The sequence below is a fragment of the Ovis aries genome, chromosome 11 (genome assembly GCF_016772045.2).
Source record: "Ovis aries strain OAR_USU_Benz2616 breed Rambouillet chromosome 11, ARS-UI_Ramb_v3.0, whole genome shotgun sequence".
Lineage (NCBI taxonomy): Eukaryota > Metazoa > Chordata > Mammalia > Artiodactyla > Bovidae > Ovis > Ovis aries.
Window position 1 is genome coordinate 55,700,101 of NC_056064.1, and position 16,097 is coordinate 55,716,197.

Below are 16,097 nucleotides of genomic sequence, written 5' to 3' on the forward strand. Positions count from 1 at the left end.
GAGAAGCCCTCCTGTCACATCTAGAGAGTAGACCCCGCACAGCACAGTGAGAGAAAAACCCCTATAGCAGTGAAGACCCAGCACAGCCAAAAAAAAAAAACTGGGGGGACTTCCCTGGTGGTCCAGTAGTTGAGGCTATAAGCTCCCAATGCTTTCAGCCCGGGGTTTGATCCCTGGTCAGTGAACTAGATCCTACATGATGCAACTAAGACCCAGGGCAGTCAAAGAAAAGATTCTGCAAGTAGTGTGGCAGCAAAGCAAAAAAAAAAAAAAAAAATCATGCCATTTCCCTGAAGGCCTGCCTCCCTCTGGGGTGGCCAGAGTGCACCAGAACCCCATGCCTGTTCCGGTTCCCTCTGGCCCGCTGGTCCCATCCCTTCCTTTGCTCCAGCCACCTCCCTGCTTTCCCATCGCTCTGGATAACCCCTACAGCTTGCAAGGATGAAGGCCAAGTAACACCCGCTCTGGAACATCCTGGTGGCCCCAGATATGTGCAGCTTTCTGAGAACCTGGGGGAGCCGCCTGCTTCGGTATCTCCAGCACCTGGAAGAGCACCGAGCCAAACACTCAGCAGGTGTTGTGTTGGTTTCCTGTGGCTGTCACGCAAAGGACCACGAACGAGGGGCTGAGGGGGCGGTTCAGGGCGGGGGTGGAAGGCCAAGGCCACAGAACTGTATTCTCTCCCCATTCTGGAGGCCAGAGGTCTGAGATCAAGATGCTTGGCAGGGTCAGCTCCCTCTGAAGGCTCTGAGAGGGAGTCCAGCCCACCCCTCCCTCCCAAATTCTGGTGGCTGCTGGAGATTCTTGGCTTGCAGCTGCATCCCTCTCTCTCTGTTCCATCTTCTCTCTGTATCTGAATGTCTCCACGTCTCTGTTTTCTCTTCTTATCAGGGCGCTAGGCATTGGATTAGGGTCCACCCTTCTCCAGTATGTGTGTGTGGCACTCAGTCGTGTCCGACTCTTTGAAACCCCGTGGACGGTAGCCCGCCAGCCTCCTCTGTCCATGGGATTCTCCAGGCAAGAATACTGGAGTGGGTTGCCATTTCCTTCTCCAGGGATCGAACCCTGTCTCTTGCATTGGTAGGTGGATTCTTTACCATTGCGCCACGTGGGAGGCCCTCTACAGTATGACCCTCTCTTAACTAATGACATCTGCAAAAACCTGTTTCTAGATAAAGTCACATCCTGAGGCTCTGCATGGACATGAACTTGGGGGAGATTTTATTCAACCCGGCTCAGGTGCCCAGTGGGCATTTGTGGCCTGAAGGAGACACCCGTCTTCCGGATGCAGCCCCAGGTCCATCCTCCTCTGAGGGGTCTTCCCTCGTGTTCCTAGGCTGCCCTCTCCCCTGACCCTTATTCTTCCCTTGGAAACTGTGGCTTTTTTTTTTTTTTTTTTCAGCATTTCCTGCTAAATCTAGAATTTCTGCTGGGCACAGATCTACGCAGAGAAATTTCAGACCGTCATGCAGGCAGGCTGTTGTGTGAGACTGGCATTCAAACAAGCTCGAGCCTCTCCTAAAATGAAACCAGAACAAAAATCTACCCTCCTTCTCTTCATACCCACCTCGGGCTTCCGCCCCCACCCCTGCATAGCCTGACGCCTCCACTCCCCCTCCGCTCTCTAAGGCAAACTTCTGCCCCACTCACCATTCCCACCCCATGAGCTCACATCCAATGAGCACATCTAGTCCTGATCTGCCTGAAGCATCAGACCACACTGGTCCCTCCCTCCTTGAAATCAGCTCTTTGGTTTGTGGAACATCTCTCTCTCCTGGGCTTCCTCTCGTGTCTCTGGCCACCTGTGATGTTTGCTCTTGACGTTTGTTTCTGTTTGTCTGTGTGTTTGGATGCATCGAACAGCACATGGGATCGTAGTTTCCTGACCAGTGTTCGAACCCACACCCACTGCGTTGGAAGCGTGGCGTCTTAACCCCTGGGCCACCAGGGCATTCCCTGCTCTGTCTGTCTTTTTTTCCCTCTGAGGCATTTTATTTGTATACAGTCCATCCCTAGAAAAAGGACCCAAGGATTTTTTTCCCTCCTGTACGTTTTCCTCTTGCTTCTTCATGGTCCATGATGCCAGCTGAGGTTGTCAGGACAGTGTCAGGACAAATCAACAGCTGGGAGCAGGTTATTCTGCATTCTTCTAGATCTTTGAGGTGCACATCAAATCTGGGGCTGATCACTCCACGCTTATTCCCTCCTTCTTCTAGGCCATGCTGCCCAGCTTGCAGGATCCTAGTTCCCTTACCAGGGACTGAACCCATGCCTTTGGCAGTGAAAGAGCAGAGTCCTAACCACTAGACTGCTAGGGAATTCCCAAAAGATGAGTCTTTATTTACAATTTTGATATTCTATCCACCATAGATTTTTGCATTAATTTTGATTTGGTGAAATATTGCCTTAAATATTATTTATCTTGTTTCCTGAGTTTTTTGCCTCCTCCGCTTTGTATATGTCCGCCCCCAGCCTGTGATCATCGATGATATCAAATTCGTGGATGTAACCATGCTTCGTCATCACAATTAGAAGCCCGACGATGACTCTGGAGCATGGCCTAACATGGCTTTTGCTTCCCTTTTTGGTATTGTTGATACGCTTGAGTGCATCAGTCAGGACATTCGTGAGCACCATTCTGGCAGCCCAGAAAGACGGCAGAAAGAGCTCTTTCTTTTTTAAAATGTTTATTCATTTATTTATTTTGGCCTCGCCAGGTCTTAGTTGCAGCATGCAGGATCTTCAGTTGAGGCACGGAGATCTAGGTTCCTGACGGGGGTGGGGGGCGGTGGGGTGGTGGGGACCTCAGGTAAAACAAACAGCACTCCTGCTGGCCCAATTTACATAGGACAGGCCCGGGGGTGGGGGGGGGGGGGTGGGGTGGTGGTGGGGCAGACATATACAGAGGAGCCAGAGCTCTCTCTCTCTCTCTCTCCTGCACGCGGGGCCGCTCTTCTCTTCGCATCTTTGGATCGACGTGCCCTCACGCCTTGAAGATGGATTTTCCTGCTATCTTCTAAATAAAATAGAGCTGTAACACTGAGCTGTAACACTGATTTGTCTAAGAGCTATCACACGGTCCTTTTGAGACCTGAGAACTATAACACGGTCTATCCAAGACCTGAGAGCTGTGACACGAAGAGGGAGCTTTAATGCCCGTCACTCCAAATCTCTTTGTTGTGATGGAACAAAAGCCGAGGAGCATATACTCGCGTGACAAATCCACCTGCCAATACAGGAGACGTGGGTTCAATCCTTCGGTTGGGAAGATCCCCTGGAAAAGGAAATGGGAACCCACTCCAATACTCTTGCCGGGAAAATCTCATAGACAGAGAAGCCTAGCTGTCCCTTGGAATGCGGGGTTTTCCCAACCAGGGATGGAACCCGGGTTCCTTGTGTTGGCAGGCAAATTCTTAACTACTAAGCCAACAGAGAAGCCCCGGAATATTTTATTTTCTTTTGCATTTCTATATTTTGTAAATTTTCTGCAATGAATGTGCTATTGGAGGGGTGGTGTAGCATCGTGATTGAATAAGCAGACTGTCTGGGTTTGAATCTGGCTTCGCAATTCATGTGCCTTCGTGACCTTGAACAAGGCACTTCTTATCCTCAGTTTCCTCCTGCGCAGGGTGGGGGTTGTTATTAGAATTAAATGAGCTCAGTTTTGCCATCAACATTCTATTTGCTATGAACAGGGCCCCTGCTGTGCAATAGGCATTACGTGTTTGTTAAATAAAAGCAAAATTAACTTTTACCAAATATGCAAAATATATATATTTTAAAAATTGCCCAAGTAATATAACATAATCTTCTTGTGAGAAATGACACAGGAAATTTTTAAGTGAAATAACACTTGGGAAGATTAGTTTACAGTCTGTTTGGATTCGCATTAAAAAAAAAAATTCATTGTGTTAAGGCAGGAGCAGGAAGGCATGAGAAGAATGTGGGTGGCAATCTAGGGACAGCACCTTCCTTGGTCTCTTCATGGGGAAAGGCCGAGGCCAGGGCTCACCCATGTGGATTATGGAAGCGCTCTGGCTGATCCTGCACCCTGAATCACCCACTATGATATATTCACCCAGGAGGCAAATACTGAGCCAAGAACCCCAACATTTTGGTTTCTTAATCAGCCTCACTGACACGCAGGCGGGCTTGCTGTTTGGCTTTCTGAAATACTGGTGAGCATCTGATGACCCCCCCCACACACACACCAGGACTACTATTGTGGACCCCCAGGGGCTTACGAACTTGGGGAGCTGTTTAAGCGGACAAGTAACATGCATTTGATGTGGGTTTCACACCAGCGTGTGCCTGAGGGTATCAGGCTCCAGCATCACACACCACGTGAAGGCTCCTTCAGAACCTGGAGGAGCTGGTGAGGGAGGCTCCTCCATCGGCTTCCCCGTGGGGAAGGACTCATATCCGTGGAGCTGGCTCTTGCTGTCTCCTTGGGTCACACTTTTTACCTTCTCAGCATTTAAAAAATTTTTATCTGGCTGCGACAGGCCCTAGTTGCAGCACCTTTGATCTTCATCACGGAATCTTTAGTTGCTGCACATGGGTTCTAGTTCCCTGACCAGGGGTCAAACCTGGGCCCCCTGCACTAGGACCTCAGAGTCTTAGCCACCAGACCACCAGGGAAGTTCCCCTCAGCCTTTCCTGACCTCAGTCCATGGACTGCTTTGGGGGAGTGGGGAGGCAAGATTGAAGCATTTTGGCATGCAAGCTTTCCCCCCAAAGGGAAAAGGTTTACGTTTCATTTCTACCCATCCACACCAGTAGCACTGGTGAGGAATGGAAGTTACTGGACTGGTGCTGAGTGGAGCCTCCAGGGAGGAAGGTCAGCAGAACCACAGCCCAGGGTCAGAGCAGCCACAGGGTGCCCTGCTCTGTGAGGCCATCCGAGCGCACCTTCCACCTGCCAATCGGCCACCCTGCCAGGCCCCAGAGTGAGAAACAAAGGTCACTGACGTCTCTGGCGACAAGCCAGGTGGGGATGGAATTCAGGCACGCCCTGGTTCTGGACCACGTTGCCCCAGGGATTTTCTCCCCCATGACTGTCTCATTTCCTCTTCTGAGCCAATCATTAACCCTCCTGGGTTCCCCTCACCCCCACCCCGCATGAGAAGCCACAGGAACAAGTGACTGGTCGAGGCTGGAAATGTCCAGGCCGCTTCCCTAAAGGGGCTGAGTCCCCGGTCACACTGCTGCCGTGGTTGGAGGGCAGGGCCCAGCCTCTCCCTGTGACTTCCACATGGTCTGGCTTGGCTGGGCAGGTCAGACGGAAGAGACCTGGATGTGAATGAAGCCCCTTGGCTTCCAGGCAGTGCTACCCAGGGGAGCTGTGTGCGGTGGGCTTAAGGCTGGGGGTCAGGGAGAGCAGCTTCCAGGCACCCACCCACCCGGAGAGCTTCAGTTCCACATGCTCCTCAGCTGCAAAACACCAGCCATGTGAGAAAAACTCTTGCTGGGCAGAGGAATGGGGGCCCCAGCCCCGTCTGGACAGAGGCCCTCAGCCTTTTGGGGAGGGAGGTCTGACACAGTCATGATTCCCCGGCTTAACTCCCTAGCCTCCAGTCAAGCCAGTAACTCAGAACACCTCTACCCTCATGGGTCAGGTGCCAACTCTCCCTCTGGCCACCTGCGGGGGAGGAGTCACCTGCGGGGAGGCGCCCCGCCCACTCCTGGGCAACCTCTGACGGGGCTTGGGAGCTCACCGGTCGGGGAGGCCGAGCATCCTGGTCAGGAATTCCCCCTCTGGAGGCCACCGGACTGTCCCCAGTCCCAGGGGGATCGCCAGCCTGGTTCAGAGCCCCTTCTCCCGTGACAATGGGGACGGGAGGATCGGCCTGTTTTCGGGGATCCCCAGGACCTCCCGGGACCCCTGGGTGGTCGTCGCTGGTGAAATCCAGGCAGCGGGTCGGGAGGCGGGCTCACCGCCCGCCCCTCCATCCCCGGGCCAGGGGACCCCGCGGGGCCGGCCACCCTCCCCGGCGCGCCCCTCCCCTCGGGCGCAGTCAGCGCTCGAGTCCAGCTTTATTGGCCTAGGCCTCGGAGGGGCGCTGCTTGAGCGTGACCGAGGCGCCGCTGCTAACCATGACAGCGGGGTAGAGCGGCTCCAGGAAGGAGGCGAGGAAGCGGTAGAGGAGGCTCACGCCGCCCGCCACGCCGTAGAAGGAGAGGCAACCCGCAGCGCAGTCGAGCATCACGCCGAGCGTGCGGTGGTAGCCGCCGTGCAGCACCGTCTGCGTGTTGTTGTGCCACACGGAGAACTTGAGCGAGTCCCACTCCAGGCACCACGAGTAGGGATTGCGGCCCAGCAGATAGACGATGCTGCGGCGCGGGCGGCCGCCGAGCGGGGGGCTGCGGCGGTAGGTGACGCCCAGGCACACCCACGAGTTGGACACGTCGGCCTCCCAGTAGTGGCGGCCCTCGGCCAGGCCCCGCGAGCACAGCACCTGCGGCCACTGCTTGAAGCCCGGGAAGGGGCCGCCCGCCGCGAAGGGCTCCAGGAGGATGCCCAGGTTCAGCACCGAGTGGGTCTCCTTGAACAGGAAGAGCTCCTCGCTGGCTGTGGTGGGGTCGAAGTTCAGGTTGCAGTAACCTGGGCCGAGGGGGTATGGAAAAGGGGGCTAGGGTCGGGGCCAGGGAGCAGAGCGCTGGAGGTCTAGAGAGGGGAGGGCCAAAGCTCACAGCTTTGGCACAAAAGTCACCAAGTGCTTCCACTGCCAGCTCCCAAGAGTGGCCCCCCCCATTCCGCTCTCTAAGTCTTCAACTCTGCCCGCAGGGGTGGACACTGTCTGGCTGGGCGCTGTCCAAAGGCCTGCCTTCCTAGAGAGGTGGACAGCCAAGAGTCCCCCTATCTGCCCTCCCCCCCACCAAACCCTAACAGGACCCCCTTTTCGGTTTGTGCAGGACACAAGACTGGGTGGGACTGAGGGAGCGTCAGGGGCTCCTGGAGGAGGTCGCTCAGAAGGGGTCATCAGAGGGTTCATCCACTGTGACCCTGGAGACCTCAGAGACATCACCGATGATTTCTTAGAGAGTCACTTGGTCCCTCACCCAGCCTGGGAGAGGGGCTGCAGGGACATTAACTGAAAAGGGAGCCTGACTGTAGAAGGGTCATCCAAGCTGGCTTGGCTAGAGTCCAGGGGAGGTCGGCAGGCACCCAGCTGAGGGCAGAGCCTGAGCCACATCAGGGCCACAGAGGGCTGCAGAGCTGGCCTCTGGGTGTTGGTGGAGGCCCTGCCACCCATGGGCGGGGACAGGACAGCCTTCTCCCTTCCTCTTAGGGCCGTGGAGTCACAGACCTTCTGAGGTCTCTAGTCCAGAGTACAAGGTCAGGGCAGGAAAGACCTGGCATCTTTCTGGAGCCCTGGCCTGCATGGAGGTGGGGCTGGGTCGGTCGGGCAAACAAGGGCCCTGTTCCTTTCCTTCCCAACCTTGGGGCTGGACCCCAGGACTGAGGACTCACACTTGAGAAGTATTTTCCTGTCCACATCCGGGGGCAGCACCTCATAGGAGTTCATCTTAATGCCTGGGGAAGACGGAGGGGCTTTGCTGAGGACACTTTCACAGCCCAGTGCCCTTCCAGAGAGAGGCATGGGCTTTCAGGAGGTTGAGTCACCTGGACAAGGCGCACACAGACAGGCCCAGCTCTCTTACAAGTGCCTGGAATCCCAACCGCTGCCCTCGGAGCAGCCCATCCCCAGAAGGCAGGTGGGTCTCCAGTCGCCCCAGGCAAGCAGGTTCTAACTAACCCTTCAGGAGGAGCTGGTTGATGAAGCTGAGACCCATGTCCACCAGTCGGGTCCGGAGCTCCGCCAAGGTCTCTGGCAGCTGGAGGAAGCTCTGCTTCTCCTCACAGTTCGTGCCCATCAGGGGCTCCATGCAGGCAGGGAAGTGCTTCAGCCTGGGCAACTCCTGCAGGCAGGGAGGGGCTGGCAGTACCACTTGTTAGCCAGGCCCCAAGCAAGGGCCGGGGGCTTAGCGGTTCCCCAGAACCAGGAGGCAGGCGGGAAAGCTGCCCATGTTCAAACCCGGACAGCTTTCTCCCCTCCTCCTGGCTTTTCGGACATCTGAGTTAGGGCTGTCAAAGCCCCTGCAGTCCAGTGGACATTGCGATGGGCCTGGGCGGTGGGGGTGGGGAGGGGCCTTGCCTGCAGAAACTGCTGGTCGCTGCGGTTGGCGAGCAGGCTGCGGAGCCAGATGCTGTCCCCCTCCAGCTTCAGGAGCCGGTTGTGACTCTGCTGGATGGAGCCACCCAGCTTCCCCAGGGCGGTGGCCTCCTCTTTCTCCACGAAATCCAGCACCTTCACCTGCATCTGTTTGATCTCCTGGATGATCTCTGAGAAGCAGGCGTTCACCTCATCCCGAGTCGTCTGGATCAATTTCTGGGGCAGGGGTGGAGGGGCAGAGAGGTGTCTTTGAGCCCCAGCTCCTTATCCTCCTTGTCAGGGCCCAGAGCTGGCTGAGGCATCACCTCTCTGTTTGCCTGGCCCCACAGCAGCCACTCCGAGCCCTTGAGAGGCCCCCTCAGCCTGAAGCAGGGCTCTGGGAAAGCCTGGGCTGGAGGTGGCGATGGGCCAAGCTTACCGAGAGAAAAGCCACCTGGCCCCGGTGCTTTTGGCTGTCGGAGGTGATGATCAGCATCTGGTTCTCCACGTTGGCCTGGACCTTCCGAACTTCGACCTGGGGTGAGAAGGTGAGGTGGAAGAGGAGCGGGCCGGTGATTCAGAGAGGTGCCGTAGCAGAAGCCCTCTGTGGGCAGTCCCATGTCAGAGCTCAGAAGAAACGCACCTCTTAAAAAAAAACACAACCCTTATTTAGCTGCATCAGGCCTTAGCTGCAGCACATAGATCTTTCCTTTCAGTACATAGACTCTCTAGCTGTGGCATGTGGGATCTTCGTTCCCCTACCAGCGATTGAACCTGTGTCCCCTGCATTGCAGGGCAAATTCTTAACCACTGGGCCACTAGGGAAGTCCCACCTCTTATGTTCTTCAGAGGTGTGATGAGAATGAGGATGGGTAGGCTGAAGGATAGATGACCCAGGGACACCCCCTTTTTTGGCTGCGACGTATGTAGGATCTTAGTTCCCCAACTAGGGATCGAACCTGTGCCCCCTGAAATGGAAGTGCAGAGTCCTAACCACTGGACCATCAGGGAAGTCCCTCGGGGCCACTCTGCTCCTGTTCTCTCATTCCCTGAGAGACTCCCCATTCTTAGGGATCAGGTTCTCTGCTTCTGACAGCTAATGACCATAGGGTTCAGATCACAAGCAGCAGCTATGGAGGGGTTTGGTGATTTGAGAAGCCTGGGCGGGGTGCAGTGGGGCAAGCAGGGGTCGATCAGATGCGGAGCCCTTGGCTCCCTGGGGCAGTGCCACCAGGTCCAGGCAGAACTGTGTCCCCAAGTCCTTCCACATAAGCCTTTAGTCTCAGCTCCCCCAGAGGCTCAGCGGTAAAGAATCTGCACAAGGAGACACTCAGGAGATGCGGCTTTGATCCCTGGGTCGGGAAAATCCCTTGGAGGAGGAAGTGGCAACCCACTCCAGTGTTCTTGTCTGAAAAATTCCAAGGACAGTGGAGTCTGACAGGCTGCAGTCCATGGGGTCGCAGAGTCAGACAGGACTGAGCCTCTGAGCACAAGCACGTCCCCGGAGCGGGTGCTGTCACGATTCACAACCTACTGTAGGACAGTGGGTACCAGGTACCTGTCTGCGAACTGTTGCTGACCTGCAGCAAAAGAAGCAGCTTGTGCCAGGCTGTAAATCAACACATTTCTCCCTTTGTTGAGAAGGTCCTGATGTGAAAAAATTGTCAGCTGAACTAAACAGTGGGGTGAGTCGGCTTACGTTCTGGCCCAAGCTTCTTTCTTGCAGGTGGCTACGCTGGAATAGCACAGTTCTAGAATATATTTGATAGAATGTTTCAAATATAAGCACTCCAACAAAGAAAGCAATCCAAATGGAGAAAACCTAATTTGAAAATAGAAAAAAAGGAAGGGATTCACCCAACCTGACGTGTTTGTATGTTGATATGTTACCTTTCAGCCATTCCTTTTTCTGTGCAAAAAAATTTTTTAAATAGGATTCATCACAAATAACTTTGGCTCCTTTTTTTAAAAAAAAAAAAAAAAGAACTAACCATTTTATTAATTTTTTTTTTTGAGTGCAGTGCACGGCATGAGGGATCTTCCCCTACCAGGGATAAACCCGTGCTCCCCTAAGTGGAAGCAGAGTCTTAACCACCTGACTGCCAGGGAAGTCCCTGGATCCTGATTCAATCCGTCTGGTGGCGCTTCTTCATGTCTTGCCAGGACCCTTGTGAGCATCACTTTGGGTGCTTTAGTCACCAAGTGGTGTCCAGCTCTTTGCAACCCCATGGACTGTAGCCTGCCAGGCTTCTCTGTCCATGGGATTTTCCAAGCAAGAGTACTGGAGTGGGTTGTCATTTAGTTCTCCAGGGGATCTGCCTGACTCAGGAACTGAATCCAGGTCTCCTGCACTGCAGAATTCCGAGCACCATTTTATTGGCTGGAGAAGGAAATGGCAACCCACTCCAGTGTTCTTGCCTGGAGAACCCCAAGGACGGAGGAGCATGGGAGCCTACAATCTATGGGGTTGCAGAGAGTCAGACATGACTGAGAGACTAAGGACACTTTAATGGCTACAATCCTTTCCTTCCCGGAAAGGTGTGCCTGGAACAGAGTCCTCTTGCTCCTCGGCCTCCCCTCCCCCATTTACCCTCTCCCCATCCCCCCTCCCCTCCCCCATCTCCCCTTCCCTTCCCCTACCTTTCCCCTCCCCCATCCCCCCACTCCCAGCCCACCTCCTTGCGCGCGCGCTCCTCCTCCAGCGGGATGGTGTCGTGGTTCTTGTGCTCCTCCAACAGGCAGGCCCCGCACACGCAGCAGCCCTCGGTGCGGCAGTACAGCCGCCGGAGCTTGCGGTGCTTGCGGCACAGCCGGCTCTTGAGGTCCCACACGGGCTCCAGCAGCTGGTGCCCCTGGAACACCTGGTCCTCTAAGTGGCTGCGCAGGTGCTTCTCGCACAGGGAGGCCATGCACTGCAGGCACGACTTGACGGACTTGAGCTTCTCGGGGGCACAGAAGTCGCAGGGCACGTCCCTGGGCCCGGCCAGGCTCCGTGAGGACCCCAAGGTCTGGCCCTTGGCCTGGGTGAAGCAGGTCACCATCTCCTCCAGGATGACGTTCTTGCAGAGGCGAGGCCGCGTGGGGAAGCTCTCCCGGCACTGGGGGCAGTAGAGGGGCTCGCCCATGGTGGCCTGGTAGTCCCAGAAACCCTGGAGGCAGCTCATGCAGAAATTGTGCCCGCAGGCCGTGGTGACTGGGTTGCGGAACACTTCCAGGCAAACAGGACAGAGGACTTGTTCCTCCAGCGTGCAGAGACTGCTGTTATTCATCAGGAACTGGCCTTGGGGAGCTCCTGAGAGCTTGGCGGTGGGCTGCAGGGCTGGGGCTTGGTCCTGGACTGGCCCTGGGAAGACGGGGCAAAGCCAGGTTGAAGCCAGGGCAGGATTTGAGGGGCCTTTGAGGGGGACCCCTTTTCTTCTGTTGGAAGCAGCTGGTCTGCCCACGGGGTACCAGGACTCTGCCATTGGTCAACCCACACAGGGGCATAAACTGAGGCTTGTGTTTTTGTCCCTGCCCGAATTCCTGGAACAAATCTTGGACAAGAAGGTGGGTAGGCAGGAAGAAGTCACATAGTGACAAGGGAAACGAGCCGTTTCCCTGGCCCTTTGGGAGAAAGGTCAGCGCACAGGTACTTACGTGAAACTCTCTGCATGTCAAGGAGAGCCAGAGGCTTGCTGCCCTGTGGATGGAGGGAAGAGAACACCTGGGTGCTTAGGCCCACGTTGGGGCAGGGGCGGGGGGGCGAGGCCCCAGGTCTCCAGCTGCCGGGAGGTCTCCCAGCCCAGTGTGCCCCGACCCCAGCCCTTTACATCCCCCGAGGTTGGACGACCACCTTCTCACCTTTCCCTTTGGCTGCTGTTGCGTGGTCCCCCTATCGAGTTGGACCCCCTCCTTGAGACTGCCCACAGTTTTGCTCCTGATGTCACAATTCAAGCATGACCAGCCCCGGCCTTCTGCTTGTGATGTCAGCAGGGCAAAACAGACTCAATAAAGGAAGACATGAAGATAAGTAAATAGTAAAACATGGTATTCCAGCTAATTAAAAGAACATACACATTACACTTGATTATTAACAATGTTGTGTGCCTCAGTTAACCATATATATTCATCTTCTTCCTGAATGTCTTTATAGGGTTGTAAGGATTTTTAAAGCTTTTCATCATAGAAATGGATGCCAAATGCCTCCTAGAGTTTGAATAATGCTTTTTTGAGGGGCGGTGGGGTGGGGGTGGGAAGGACAAGGTAGTACATGGAAGGGCTGCTCAGTGGCACTAGTGGTAAAGAACCCGCCTGCCAAGCAGGAGACTTGAGTTGGATCCCTGGGTGGGGAAGATCCCCTGGAGAAGGGAACGGATGCCCACTGCAGTATTCTTGCCTGGAGAATCCCATGAACAGAGGAGCCTGGCGGGCTACAGCCCATGGGGTCGCAAAGAGTAGGGCACGGCTGAAGCGACTTAGCACATACGCACATGTGCACGTGGAAATCTACTTTTAATATTTTCCAGGAAAATTTACTTCAGAAAAAAAGAAAGAGGTGCCACCGGACATGCTGCAGTGGTGAGGGGTCCTGCCCGCCCAGGATACTCTTTGCTCTGGAACCTTCATTCCAGGCAGGAGACAGAGTCGCTGCTGCACCCAGGGCCCCTTGCAGTGGACGTGGGGGACTCAGTTTACTAAGCAGAGAAGGAAAGTGGCAACTAAGTGGCAGTGAGATCTTGGGCAAGTTGTTTCATCTCTTGGGACCTTGGTTCTCTGGTGAATCCACAGGGTTGTTGTAGAAGAGATCTCAAGGCTCATTCCTGGTTGGAAGTTGAGGGAGCCAAACATTATCCGATTGGTGATGCTCAAGATTGTTGCTTTCCACTGTGGTTCTGATCCTCAGAAGGAAAAGATGACTGAAGCTTAGGAGAGAGTCTCATCACTGCGATAGCTTCTTGTCAGTGTTTGTTTACCCAGCCTTCTCACCCAAGAAGATACATGCCCTGAAAAGTTTGCAGTGTGTCCCTCTTTCTGTTTCTTGGGCCATGCAGCATGCAGGATCTTAGTTCCCTGACCAATGATGGAGCCTGTGTCCCCGGCAGTGGAAGCACTGAGTCTTAAATCACTGGACCACCAGGGAAGTCCCAATATGTTACTTAAAAAAAAAAAGATTATATTTATTTGACTGCTCCAGATCTTAGTTATGGCATGTGGGATCTAGTTCCCTGACCAGGGATTGAAACTGGGCCCTCTGCCTTGGCAGTGTCTTAGCCACTGGACCAGTGAAGTCTTCCTCTTTACTTCTGAAGAATATTTTCACTTGGTAATTCTACATTGGCAGCTATTTTCTTTTCAGTATTTTGGGGATTTAATTCCACTATCTTTTTTTTCTTAAATTATTTTTATTGTTATTTATTTTTCAGCCATGCTGCACAGAATATGGGATCTTAGTTCCCCCACCAGGGATCACCTTTCCCCGCTGCGTTGGAAGCATAGAGTCTTAACCACTGTGCTGCCAGGGAAGTCCCCTCCACTGTCTTCTGGTTTATATTTTACTGTTGAGAAGCTGACTGTCAGTCTTATTGCCGATTCTTTGAAGGTAACCTTTTTCTCCATTTCTGGTGACTTGTAAGGTTTTCTCCAAATGTGTTTTCTTTTTTTTTCCAAATGTGTTTTCATTTTGCCATTTCTATATTGTTGTTCAGTTGCTAAGTCGTGTTCGACTCTTTGTGATTCCATGGACTCCAGCATGCCAGGCTTCCCGGTCCTTCACTGTCTCCTGGAGTTTGATGTGTGTTCTTATTTATCCTCCTTAGGATTTGTAGGGCTTCTTTTATTTGGCTGCCTTGGGTCTTAGTTGTGGCACGTGGGGTCTTTCGCTGCGGTGTACGGACTCTCTAGTTCTGGCACTCGGGCATTAGTAGTTGCGACATGCAACTTAGTTCCCCAACCAGGGAAATCTTAAGTTTCCTATCAGGGATGGAACCCGAGTTCCCTGCGTTGCAAGGCAGATTCTTAACCACTGCATTACAAAGTGCCTGTAGGGATTCTGGAATATGAGGCTGCCTTTACATATCTCAGAGGACCTTGATTACAGCTCAGCATTTCTACCCCTCTGCCTCTATCCAGGTTCCGATGAATACTCCCTTAGCCATTAGGCAGCTAGCTGCTTGGCTGTTTCCTCTCTGCCTTCAGAATTCCCCTCTCCCACTCAAGCAGCAGGACTCCAGGACTCAGCTTTTGTTGTCAGTGCCTCCGGTTGGATCCCTGGGTTAGGAGGATCCCCTGGAGAAGGGATAGGCTACCCACTCCAGTATTCTTGCCTGGAGAATCTCCATGGATAGAGGAGCCTGGCAGGCTACAGTCCATGAAGTTGCAAAGGGTCAGACACGACTTAACGACTAAGCCCAGTACAGCACATTTCCAGGCACAGAAGTGGACGTTTGCTAGAGCCCTGATAGAAGCGAGAGCTGAGCACCACGTCCCTTCTGCACCTGCCAACTACCCCCTTCTCCAACTTCAGGGTCTCATTCAAGAACTCGGAGGCGTCTTCCAAACCCACCCACTCCAATAAGTGCTTATCGGCTATCCATCATAATTGCACGAAGGAGGGCATATTTGGAGGGTGTTTTGCCAACTGTGTGGACAGTGCATGTGTAGAGCCTATCAGAATGAAATATGAGGAGGAGCAACAGCCCAAGCTTAGACATAAAGCCATCCAAGAATATCCAAGGGGACTTACTCACAATTTTCTTACAAGAAAGCTGAGAAAAATGAACTGTTAGCCTTCTGTCCACTTTATGTTTTTCTAGAAATAATTAACAGAAAATCAACCGGTTAAAAATACTCAAATTTAGATATGAGACTTAGATTTTTAAAAAAAATATCTATTTATTTGGCTGTGTCAGATTGTAGCTGTGACCCTCGGGGTCTCTGCTGCCGCACATGCTCTCTAGTTGCGGTGGGTGGGCTTAGTTGCTCTGCGACATGTGGGACCTTAGTTTCCCGAACAGGGATCAAACCCATGTCACCTGCGTCGGAAGGTGGGTTATTAACCATTGGGCCGTCAGATTTCTGAGCTGCCAAATGTGACATCTGACTTGGGGAAAATAAACAGGATACAAAAGCACAAAGGCAAGCCCACAAGGGCAAAAATATGACTCACGAGGGCAAAAGCTAGAATTGGTTAAACTGAATTAAATTTCCACCAAAAATCTCTTGGAAAACCATGACCTTAATGAAAATATTTTTAAGAAATAATGAAATAGAAAAGAACAATGTAATTGCATTGTATAGAGTTAAACTGACTTCACAGAGTAGCAGTTCAGTCCGGGGGAAAGCTTCACTGACGAGGATCCTTCTGCGCGGTATGATTCTTATGAAAAATTCAGCTTTGGTCTGCTACCCGGGCTCATGACCGAGCAGATTCAGTGGAACTGAAATGATCTGTGAACAGTGCCATACAGAGCCTCCAGCAAGTCCCAACAGGAGACTCAGCACGCGGACTCCAGGGTTTCGGAATAGACCCATGACTCCTTTTACAGTGACCCTCCTTTTGAGGGCTTCCCAGGTGGATCAGTGGCAAAGAGTCCGCCTGGAATGCGGGAGACCCGGATTCCATCCCTGGGTCGGGAAGAGCCTCTGGAGAAGGGCATGGCAACCCACCCAGTATTCTTGCCTGGAGAATTCCATGGACCAAGGAGCCTGGCGGGTATAAAGAGTTGGACACAATGGAGCGACTAATTCTTTTCTCTTTCTTCTCCTTTTGAGAAACAGTCCCTGCTCCCTCATCATGGGAATCAAGAGACCATATGGCCTGAGTTGCCCATCAAAACCTACAAAGCTAATCTGAGGGGCAATTAACATAGCCCAGAAATAGATGTGACTGTCTCTCAGACCTGGGAACAACGACTGTTTGCAGTGTCTTATGTTAGGGCTTCTTGGTCCATGGAATTCTCCAGG

General features: G+C 53.3%; 1 protein-coding gene across 1 annotated transcript; it reads right to left on the reverse strand.

The window, feature by feature from the left end:
* Window positions 1-1,327: 1,327 nt before the first annotated feature.
* On the reverse strand, window positions 1,328-15,194 carry LOC101122710 (E3 ubiquitin/ISG15 ligase TRIM25-like). Its single transcript, XM_027975403.3, has 9 exons — window positions 15,167-15,194; window positions 11,997-12,139; window positions 11,793-11,835; window positions 10,832-11,499; window positions 8,596-8,691; window positions 8,160-8,393; window positions 7,761-7,923; window positions 7,475-7,537; window positions 1,328-6,604 (listed from the first exon to the last, which is right to left on the reverse strand). The coding sequence occupies exons 1-9, from the start codon at window positions 15,192-15,194 to the stop codon at window positions 6,045-6,047; spliced, it is 1,998 nt and encodes a 665-aa protein (XP_027831204.1). The 3' UTR covers window positions 1,328-6,044.
* Between the last annotated feature and the right edge of the window lie 903 nt (window positions 15,195-16,097).

Bases quoted from the DNA above. Each gene is read 5' to 3' on its own strand.
- LOC101122710 (XM_027975403.3), bottom strand. From the start codon at position 15,194: ATGGTTAATAACCCACCTTCCGACGCAG. The intron at 8,692-10,831 runs GTGGGCTGGGAG...TTCTCACCCCAG, and splicing joins AGGAGCGCGCGCGCAAGGAG to GTCGAAGTTCGGAAGGTCCA. The intron at 8,394-8,595 runs GTAAGCTTGGCC...CCCCTGCCCCAG, and splicing joins GCCAGGTGGCTTTTCTCTCG to AAATTGATCCAGACGACTCG.